This window comes from Lepidothrix coronata, unplaced genomic scaffold, assembly GCF_001604755.1.
Source record: "Lepidothrix coronata isolate B3197 unplaced genomic scaffold, Lepidothrix_coronata-1.0 Scaffold221, whole genome shotgun sequence".
Lineage (NCBI taxonomy): Eukaryota > Metazoa > Chordata > Aves > Passeriformes > Pipridae > Lepidothrix > Lepidothrix coronata.
The window spans coordinates 380,149-391,475 of NW_016690401.1; the positions used below are offsets into that span (position 1 = coordinate 380,149).

The following is an 11,327-nucleotide window of genomic DNA, read 5'->3' on the forward strand; positions in this document are numbered from 1 at the left end:
TTCCCTTCCCTTCCCTTCCCTTCCCTTCCCTTCCCTTCCCAAGTGATTTCATACAGATTTTGGCTGTACAGATTTTCTCTTGTCAACAGTACCGTGTGCTGCCACTGTTCTGTTCACCCACGATTTTCTGTGAGAGTGTGTTTTTTAAGAAATATATATATATATAAACTATTGTTACCGATTTGTACAAAATGGATCCATTAAATTCTTTGATTAATTAACCCGTTCGATGGATGTTTCTGTAAAGAATCTCCTCACTTTTCCCTCTTCCTGTATATAAATACATATATATATATTTCCTCCCCCTCCACACCCAGTAGTCGCTAATAAAGAAAGGCCCGGGGGGGGGTGGGGGTGCGATGATTGACTGTCCATTTTAGCTCCCACTGGTAATGACTTCTAATACCTAAACATGCCTGTCCCCACCCAGAGTGTGGTTCCTGTCGAACCGTGGGCGCTGAAGCTCCTGGGGGGGTTCTAACGGGGTGGGGGGAGACCACTCTCTGACGTCACTGTCAGGGCGGGGGCCAGGCAGCCCCCCCGAAGCGCCGGGACCCGGGGCCGCTGCTCCGGAGCATCTGCCCTGCGAGTAGCCCCGATGAGAACGAACCGGTCCCACAGCGCGGCTTTAGCATCTCCATCCTGCCACAGAGTATCAAACCTACAGGGTCCACTACAGTGATTCAGAGAAAGAAGGGAGGGGATAAACAAACAAACAAAACCCAAAATAAATAACCAAACCTATCCACTGGGGTAGCTTGAAACTACTGAATGGTGCCGGTTTAATTACTTTAATGTTGTTTAAGAATAGCAGATAGTGTAAGCAAATAAATAGCATGGGCTGCTGGAAGGGGTTTCTATGGCTTGCGGAGTACAGACGGAAGGCTGCTGTAACCGCATCCTCTTGTGTCTGACAGATCACCTCTGCACCCAGGTGACTGGGGTTACTGTGTGTGTACAACTGCACACACATGCACATACACACGGGTAAATTGGTATCTATAAATATAAAAGCTACAGGAAAATTAATAGCTGGTCAGTGACTAAAAATACCCCCACGCCCAGTGTTTCCTTACTGATGCATCTGTATTTTCCTCCCACGGCAGCAAGTCGGTGTTCCCTTCTTCACTCACCCAAACGCGACAACTTTTGTATTGAAATACCACGAATACTGACAACAGCATGTCGCTACCGGGAATACACGTAGGGAATTAGCTAGGCGAGAGCAATGTGCAAAAGAGGAGACTAAACAGGGTAGAGTTGTCCCCCTCTGCAGCCCCCGAAACTTGTGTCACGGAAATCGAGAGGTGTAGAAACCAGATGTGAGCAGGGAGGATGTTTCCATGATGTCCTGATATCTGTTTATTTCTTTATTTCTCTATTTACAGAAGTATTTGGATGTGCAGGCTAATCACCTTTAATTTTTCATTTGCTTGTTACAGATGTCTACCCCGTTGCTCTCAAGGTAATCTAGACAGACGCAGCTGAAAGCCTGAATCTTTTGCCTTAGACATCAAAGCAAGCTCGCACAAAGAAGTATTTCTTCACAACGGTGAATCTTCATGGTAAGTTAGGATTTCTATGGCAATAGGCAAGTCATACTTAAATAGTGAAAGGCGAAGTCTGGAGCCCGTCCAGTCTTTTCATTAAGGACATAATATTTACGTCTAACAGGGCCTTTTTCTTGTGTATACAAGTATATATTTTTGTTTGACGCGAACTAAATCATTTTCATTTAATTTCCGGTAAACAAAACCCACGCGAACAGGGCACTTGTTCCAGACCATAATAAAAATGGATAAGACTGTCAGGAAGAAAAGGCCCGCTTGAACCGTCGCCTCAGCTCACTTTTGTTTCTGCTTTCTGCCAGGATCAGAGAATGCATTTGGGATTTGAGGGAGAGTTTCTAAAGGCAAGGAAATGGTTTTTAAGGGGGGAAAGAAAAGGAGAAAGGTCTAATCAAGCTCGGGTTGTTCAAAGAGCCTGATTTTGGGGTTGAAAGTGTGAGTTTTATGGTGCATCAGCATGCCACGTTAGGATCGCTATGGTAATGAGGAGAGCAATAGCAAGCGGCCTTCAAAGGAGGCACACTCCATTTGAGACAGTCTATTAAGATACATTTGCACTGACCTTTGGTTTCATGCTAGCTTAATACACTCAATCTGCTCCCCGCTAGAGATAGACTTCCTCCACCTAATGCACTTCGGCGGAGCTGGGCTTTGCTGGACTTCGCCCTCCCCCCGAGGCAGGCTCCTTTCCGGCGCTGTAGCCCCGGTCTCCTTCTCCCCAGAATAAGGGACTGACAGACCCCCAGGCTCGGGGGGATCTCCCGCCCGCTCTCCTCAGCCTTTCTGACCAGCTTCTCGCAGCAAAACTGGCCACAAAGCCTGAGAATTGCTTCCTTCTCTTTCCCCCTCCACCCCCGGCAGGGGAAGATAGGATGGGTACTGAAAGACCCCCCTCCTTGGGCTGTCTTGGCCCCAGGGAGTAGGTGTGCTCATGGAAGTGCCCCAGGACCCAGGAAAGCGGGGCGAGGCAAGGGGGGAGCTGCCCGTGCCCCCCTTCACACCCCGCCCGTCCCGGCTGTCGCTTCGCGGCACCGAGCGGAGGCTCCGCGGTGCGGGGGAACTTGACACCCGCATGGCCGGGGCCATGGGCGCTGGGCCATGGGCCCGGGAAAGTTAGAAGTCCATGTTCCAGTAATTGTCTTGTTGTTTATTTTATCCAAGTACCCTAGTGAATAGGGGAAAAATAAACACGGGGGAAAAAAAATTCAAACAGTTGAGTCGTCTTTAGTGCCAGCCCTTGTGGTTGAATAAAAAGGATGGTCCAATTTCTATTGAGCTGAGAAATCTTTGAAGTGGGAGTTATTATCTGAGAAATTCCTGCTCGTCGTCCTAACAACGCTGATGAAACGTAAAAGGTTCTTTGTCAGCGATTTGTTCTCCTCTCTGTCAAACTCACCCTGCCCGTTAGCTTTAAACCGTTTCTAAAGAGATAAAAATCAAACTTTTAAAGATAACTTTAGGGGCCCAGAGGGTGCAGAAAATACCAAACTATCGAATCCTGTGTATAGACATACATTTGGATATATGTGGCTGTGTCTGCGTGAAACTCTGTCTGTGTACAAACGTCCATAGATATCTGTATGACCTTCCAGTTCGAAAGTTGAAATTATGTCCATTTTTTTGGTATTTCATCCTCCAAACTTTTCTGTCTAATAAATTATTCCTACACACACTCTGCACAGAATGAGAATCTTGGGCGAAGGCAGAAATGTTGGGTTTCAGCAACACCACTATGTTACCAACAAATGTTTTCTTTCCAGTAGAGTGAAAACGAGACCGTAGACATAAGAGTAAAACCTTTGATAATTTTAACGGTCCAGATACCTATCAAGCATGTATATAGTGCAATATATCGAAGTTGTTAACGCATTCAAAGTGATGGCTTCCATATGTTCTCATGTTTTATTGTCTGTGAGTGTAAGGATAGTTGAACTGCATCCCTTTTGTATCTTCATTTTATAAACATAACGGTGTTGTACTGAAATGATTCGCTGATCAAGTTTTATTTAGTACCTTCTCACTGGAGATCATGCAATACTCTGTTCAGAATACAAATTTCTTGAAGTTGTAACTCACCAGTGTACTTCTGTTTTAGTTGTTACAGAATGATCTGAGCCTAATCCTGCCATTCTAAGCCAATCCATTAATTTAATGGGACCTTTCCTGGGTAAAGACCGAGTCAATTTGCAGTGGAGTGGGTATTATTATTATTATTGTTATTAATTTTGGATCCTGTCATATTTATGGGGAAATCTAGCACATTCTTTGTGAACTGTACAGAGAAGAAGCCTCTGAAAAATGTAGCTCTCAAAAAAACATTTACAATGTTGATATGCTGTATCTCCTTCCAAACTTCTTATATTCCTTATTTTTCTTCATCACGTGTTTGGTAATGAAGGAATGTTCTGTTGTGTGCTTGAACATACTATTTATTTTTAATATTTGGATTTTTTTACAATAAATATTTATAAACGTTTCATTTCTATGGTTATTTTTACAAATGTGCACTTTTAAAATATGTGTTGGTATACTGATGATACCGAACCATTCCCAAAACACTATGTAATCAGCCTTGACTTTCTGTTGGTTTTCATATTAGTTGACAAAAAATTTCCCCAAACCTATGTACTACTAATGTGGTGTACAATCAAGTATTAATGCGTGGGGGGGGTTTTGTTGGTCTTTAACCTTTTTTTAATGTTAATCGTTTTAGGTTGGCATTTGTATTAAAAGAACAAAACAAAACAGTTCTGTGGCTTCATTTCTGGGACAACATTTTTCAGATCGCAGACTTCAAACGAATTGTACTTTAAGCACTGACCAAAGTGTAGAGTGTAAAAACAGAGACCAGCGTCACCCAAGTGGAGCTCTGTCCCTCTGGTGTGTGTGTGTGTCCCGGTTACCTCTGCAGTGGCATCCTGGCTCCTGCACGGTCAGCGTGCGGCTCTGGGGTCACTAACACTGGGGATGTTGGTCACTAACAGTCTGGGCATTGGCGACAGTTTTCAGCGGGGCTACCCCGAGGGGCTGCCGCTCCCCGCCGCCCCGAGGGGTTGTTGTTTCGCAGGATGCAAGTGTTCTTTTGAAGAATCCCCCCCCCCAGCCACAATGAGCCCCCAGTCACAGTGACACTTTTTGTAAGGTTCCTAGGAGGATTTAGAGCATTTTATGTCTTTTTCTTTTTCTTTCTTTTTTTTTTTTTTTTTTTTTTTTTTTTTTTTTTTTTTTTTTTGAGAGAGAGAGAGCAAATTCTGTCGTCAGCTAAAGTAATCTGAAAGTGAGCCTTCTTTGCCTCGCATATTCTCCTAATCGATGTTAATACGTTACAGGGTTCCGCAGCTCTCGAACCTGCCCAGAGTTTTCCTCGCATGACAAACACAACTCCCAGCTTTGCTGTTTGGAGGGCTGGAGCAGCCTCGGGCACAGCGCGGCCCGAACCCGGCGGGCGCCTTGCGCATGCGCTGCCTTGAATCCTTTTAAGAAAGGAAAACTTGAAAGAAGTTGCCTAACACAGAGAGATGACAAAAAGTTGGCTTTGGCTGCCAGGAATATTGTCAATAAAGAATACATTTGACTACATGAAGGGAGAGAGAGAAAGAAAGAAAGAAAATAATTTAAGAAATAACAGAATTCAAGAAAAAGGAAAGAAGGGAAACATTTTTACTGGTCTGTAAAAGACAAAAACTGGCCCATAAAGGAAAGGAGGGCTAACAGTACATGCTAATTAAAGAATACAATTCTATGGTCTATAATGATTGAGCGAAGACATGTACTTATTACACTTGACTGTCAACAAGGGAAGGAATGTCCCCTCAGACAACATGGTGAGAGACGTGTGGGCATTATTAGTGGCCCTTTTATAGACATTGCCTTTTCTTTCTCAACGCTGACAAACCATTTTGGAGGGAACCATCCCCTGTTGCTTCCTATCATCGATCCCCATGCAAGGCCCTGCATTGTGCAAGTGCATTAATTAAAGACCATTCATTTAACAAAAGCACATTGTATGTTCAGGAAAGGAAGATTAGAAATATGAATCAGTAACCGAGGCTCGTTTCCGCCGCCTTACCGGGAGAAGCAGAGGGGAAGGAGGTGCAGCGTGCAGTTAAACACCCCGCACCTCCCGGACGGAGCGGCGCTCAGCCCCGGTTAGGCTTTTTGGGAGAGAAACCCTGAAATTGATTACAATTGAAAACAACAAAAAAAGGTTGTCAAGTGTCTCTGTGGGCGCCGGATTGCTCGACCCTGCTCGGCGCCTCGCCAGCCGCCTGCCCCATGGGGCCGCCCAGCCCAGCCCGGCCCGGATCGGTCCGGTGCCCCATCCCGGGGCCGGGCCCCTCCACCCGGGCGCGACCGCGTCCAAAGCTGGTGTGCGTGTGTACACACATCCCCACAAACATTTGTTATGTCAACGGGTTTTTTCCAGCTGCACGTAGAGGCAGACACACGGACCTGCGTCCACCCCTCTCGATCCCTCCTCTGCCCAGATTTTTCCAGTCCGAATGAAAAAACCATCTGGTCCCCCAAAGCCGGTCGCGACAGGAGCGTGTCTTGTCGTGAGAAGGTAGAAGGAAAACACAGGGAGAAAGAGGCTATGAGGGAGTGGGGGAAGGACAGAAGACGGATTCCCAGTATCACCCACATGACTTGCTAAGCGGCTCCAGCTTCTCTAAAACCTCTGGGCCATATGTTGGTTTATTTACACCCTTTGTATTTTCGTGTGTCGCCTACTGAAATAATATTCCTGGGATATAAATGAAAGTAAGCTAGAGTAAACAAACAAGGGGAGCGGCTGCTTAAGAGATATGTAACATTTCTGAGATCCCAGCAGAGTATGTCGTTCCCATGGTTATAATGGAGCCAGGATAGCAATTAGAGATTTTAGTTAAAACCCCCTCGATTTTTAATGCCGAATGACACATTGACTCCATTTTCTTCTAGATTATTTAGAGCTTTTGCAGAATTGCATTATGAGAGGAGAAGGAGTCACCGCAAAACCAACTCTTTAACAGTTAAAAGAAAAAAAAAGACACAGCAGATTAAGGTGTTCCTAATGATGACAACAGCTCAGAGAAACTTCCACGACTTCCCGTGAGGCTGACTTTATTCACAACTTCTTCTACATTAGGATCCATCCCGCTCTGAGGCCAGGACCACGTTGGCTCGTCTGCATCAGGCGCCGAGATCCCGCGGGGCTGCAAAGGGTGCGGGCACCAACTGCGCGTTTTGAAATCCGCGTATCAACTTCGTTTTCTTCTTCATCCGAGGCAGCCAACCCCATGGCCAGGCTGGAGCACACCGGGCTACGAGGAAACCTTTTTCTTAAAATAAGTAGGACGCTCTAACAAATCGGCAGATTTTTAGTTGTTTGGAGGTTTTTTTCCTTCCTCCCATGTCAAAGTTACCGACAGAATCGGCTCGATACTGTCGTAAAACCTGTCTTCCTGTCATTGCGGCTGTACCTGGACTGGGGAAGCCACCCCGGGGTGCCGGGTTGAGCCCTCGGTGGTAGGAGCCAGGGTGAGCCTTGAGTGGCTGCGCCGCCCTCCCAGGCTGGGGGAATCCCCTGAGAGCGCCTTGCCAGCGCCCAGCACTCCCCTCTTGTCCCCCCCCGCCTCGCTGCTGCCCCTGAGGATGCCTGCTACAGGACACCCTGAAAGTCAGACAAAAGCGCAGACACCACCATTTCCCCCCCACACCCCCCTCAGCTGTTTCGGGAAGACACACAAAAAATTAGTCTCCAACTTTTGCCTAGTCACTGCTGGTTTAAATTATCCTCTGCCCTGGATGCGGGCAATAGTGAAGCAATGGGAGCTCCTTGCTTCACCGTCTGCTCCTGCCAGCGGCCAAGAAACAGGATGCATCTGAACTTGGGCAAAACTGGGCTGCCCTCCTGCAGCCCTCCCTCTTCCCTCGTTCCGGGGAGTCCAGGAGTGGGGAGCCAAAGGGAGGTTTCAAGGGGGAAGGTTTTGTTATCCCTACCTGAGGACAGATTAATCCTCGCATATACTTGACAAAAATGAAGATTTTGCTGGGAGGAGGAGGAAAAAAAAAATGGGTAGGAAGAGAGTCACCGGATTGTTATTGTCTAGAAAACAGGCCACCTTTAAAAACCTGTTGTAGAAATACAGAGACTCTTTTAAGTGTGAAATATCATTTCATTGTAAATAGTCAAAAAAGAGTCGGTAATCCAACTTCCGGAAACTGTTCTGAATTATTTCAGCAGACTCTTTTAAAAGAGGATTAGCAGGGCTTTAGGGGCAAAATCCTTCTGTTTTATTCAATCTCTGATTTTATGTTATAATTACTAGATGTAAAGACTCGCGAATTAGTATGCAGGCGTCGTTCAGACATTATGCAGGTGCTATTCTAATCATTCAGCTTTTTAATTAAGGAACGAGGTAAGAAAACAGAATCATAAAAACACTTTTGTGAGAGCTGAGAAAATCGTGAGCGACTGCATGAATAAAGCCTTTATACCTTATCCTGACAGGTCAGACACCAATTGCCTGACTTACGACCTTTTCTTGCTGAAACAATGGTTAACAGCTTTCTCACCTTGTTCCCATTATAGCCTTTATTCTCGTTGAGAATTTATGGAAATGGCCCTAAAATGCTTACACTAAAGAGGGATGCAAAAAGGTATTGCAATTTTAATTGGTGCGTGTCCCGTACAAAGATACTTTAATTCAGGTCTTTCGGGAATTGAAGGACTCAGCTCGGCACGAGGATTTGGGTAGATCGAAACGGTTTGAAGCATAAAATTCTCCTTCAGGAGAGGAGGGGACACAAACAAACAAAAAAAGCCACCCAAAGTCGCCAGAATGCCCGGGCAGCCGCCGCGGCTGGGACGGCGCCGGGTCCCCCCTTTGTTCAGCGCATCAGAAGGCATCGTGTTCCTTGATCCCGCGATGCAAACTTAAAGCCTTTGTGGGGCTTTGTTATTATTATTTAATTTCTTTCCCTCGCCTTCCTCCTCTCCCCTCCTCTGCACCCTCCCCACGCCTGGCACGACTGCATCACGTGTATTAACATATGAATGAAACAACCAGAGCCAATGCACTTAAGGTAATACCTATGCTCCGTTCTCGCCTGATTATCTTTTTATAGAAAGTTACATTAACTAATGACATTTACATAAATATGAATAATTAGTAAGGTAAGTAATTCTACTGCGACGGGGGAAGGCGGAGTAGGGAAGAGCCTGAGACCTGAGCCCAATTTTCGTCTCCGCAGACCTGGGCGCTGCTTCGCCCTGGCACCGGACAGGAGGCACGGAGTCTTCCTCAGGGAGGAGGGGAACTGTCACATTTATATTGTTTTCTCCTTTTTTTTTTTTTTTCCATAATGCGAAATTTTTCTCTTGTGTCCCTCTTTTATCTTCCCTCCAGACCTCCAGTTCTGAGCAGAGTTCAGTGGCTGTAAATGATAGGTTCCCAAAAGCATCAATCCGCGCTCCTCTAGTACTTGGCCGAGAACAATGCAAGTATTAGGATATCAGCAGCACTCGAAATGATCACGCGTTAAATTATTTTGCTTTCACGGATGAGGGGGCTTTTTTCCAATGTAAATCAAGCGCTTTAGTTATTAAGTCTGAACACTAATCTCCAACAACCTTTACATAATGTGGCAGAATGTGCCACACCACTTCGCACCTGCACTCTGAATAGAGCCGCCTTTTCAATGTAAGACACGCTTGTTGCCCCTGGGCTCCAAAGGAGTTGTGTGAATAAGTCAAGCTTTTTGAATACCCCTACTCGCTTTCTCTTCCTCCTTTGATCACAGAAAATGTCTTCTAATTTGTCCTTTTTCATTGTAACAACGTTTTCAAGTCTCTTTTTATTTTCCAAACCACATATTTATAAAGAACATAAATCGCGCCAGAAAACAAAAGTTCTCTCCTCGCCAACTGGCCGAGTAGCCTATGACCACTTTGTTATTCACAAGGAGAAGGGGAAAACAAGGTTCTCGCAAAAACTGTTGCTTCTCGAGTTTGTCCTAAACAAACGTTTAACTTTGGGACGGGACGACGGGAAAGAAACATGTTTGTTCCCCTCAAAAATAAGGGCAGATCCATTTGCCTTGGGGATCCGCCCGCTGCTCCCTCCAGGCTGGTGGCCAGCTGCATTTCAACCCTCTACCGGCGATAAATGGCGAGGAGGAGGGTAGAAGACAGGAGGGACCGATGTCTCTCCTTGACCACTGGAGTGACTGAAGTCTCCGCCAACTTCCTGAGCCCACCAGACAGGTCAGGGCGAAGCCAGCTGTAGCGAGCGGGTTTGCACGCATTAATTCTTAGCTGAGCTGCCTACTTTAACGACCTTCGAGGATAATGAACTCTAATTTATAAATCCGAGCAAGACGTCAAAGTTAATAGCGAGAGGAACTGCTAAAAAACCCACGCAGGCTCCTTTCTCCCCAAGCCCGCCAGCTCCCCGACACTATTTTTCTTCCGAGTAGTCGGGCAGCGGCTGCACCGGCGCCGAGCGCTCGGTGCCCGGCCCGGCGGCTCCAGGCTGTCCTGCCCGCTCTGCAGCCCCGAATCAGCTGAGGGGACAGAGGCGAGAGCCCAGCAGGGTTTCCACCCCCCGCTTCCACCTCAGCCCCGTCTCAGACATCTCCGAGGTGCTGTGCCCCAGTGCCTGCTACGGAGCAGTAGGTTAATGGCATTTTAGTGAAGTTGGTCTCTCTGCAGGCTAAGCCCAACCGAGGAGTTTCTCACTCCTCCTCACAGACGGGTTTCCGGACGACACTTTAACATCCCTATTCATTAGTACGTTAATCAAGGCTGTAATCCCAGCGAAGAGGTGCCCATGCATTCCTGCTGCAGCTAAAGCCGCCTCTCGAGCCTGCACCTATGTGAAGCACCGCGCAGCGCCCGCTCCCCCCTCCGACGGGTGCTTCCACCGAGAGGCTGTTTCCTTACATTACCGTAGGCTCCGCGTAAGAAAACCAACAAACCCTTCTAATACAGTTTAAAACACTTTGATGTCTTGCCAAGAAACACACTTCCTTCAAGAGACAAGTCAACATTTGTTTTTCACATTAAATGGCATTTAGTTGCCACTGAAAAAATGATGCTGAAGGACCACTTTTTAATTCGATGTATAACAACCGCGGGGGTCTAAGAGAAAATAACGGCGAAAGCTATAGACACAAATAACTAAATTACCAAAACGTTAGTATATCTCCTAGGTTCATTAATATGTAACAGACTCCCCAGTTAATCTCCAAAAGCCAGTGTTCCCCCTCTAAAATAGCACTCTGGGACGAATTGTACAGGAGATCAATCACTGCTAATGCAGTAAGGTTTACTACAAGGGGGGAAAAAGCTATTTACACCTTCAAATAGAAGCTTTTGAGATTTAAGAGTAAGGGTCATACATCACCAAGAATAAATGATTATGAATTGGTAAACGCGCCCTCCAGCCATTAGCTATGCGACGCGATTTATCATTTCTGGGTGTTTTTCTTTTTAAAATCATCTGGCTATTTGAAAAGAAAAGCATGACGGAGAAAAAAAACACCGCGGGAAAGTTTGTTTTTGCATATACTATAAGTCATCAAAACATGGCTATTCAGAAATAAACGGGGTCACTTATGAACTGCTTAACGAGAGACAATAAAGCCCTTTCATTGTACACTTTTATGACTCAGGGATCGGTGGGCTTCTCCCAGCTCAGCCTCCGGCCGTCTCTGCCTTTTTTCCTCTTTTCGTTGCAAGTTACAAACCCAGGAGTGTTGTAAGAAATCATTTAC

General features: G+C 46.1%; 1 protein-coding gene across 5 annotated transcripts in view; it reads left to right on the plus strand.

Annotated features, from left to right (window-relative positions):
* Window positions 1-4,315, plus strand: part of ZIC4 (Zic family member 4) — a 20,630-nt gene extending 16,315 nt beyond the window's left edge. For all 5 annotated transcript variants that reach the window (XM_017833818.1, XM_017833817.1, XM_017833819.1 and 2 more), the window contains one exon: window positions 1,443-4,315. In XM_017833818.1, coding sequence (XP_017689307.1) covers window position 1,443 — 1 coding nt within the window. In that variant the 3' untranslated portion in view covers window positions 1,444-4,315. The remainder of the gene's footprint in view (window positions 1-1,442) is intronic.
* The last annotated feature ends 7,012 nt before the right edge of the window (window positions 4,316-11,327 follow it).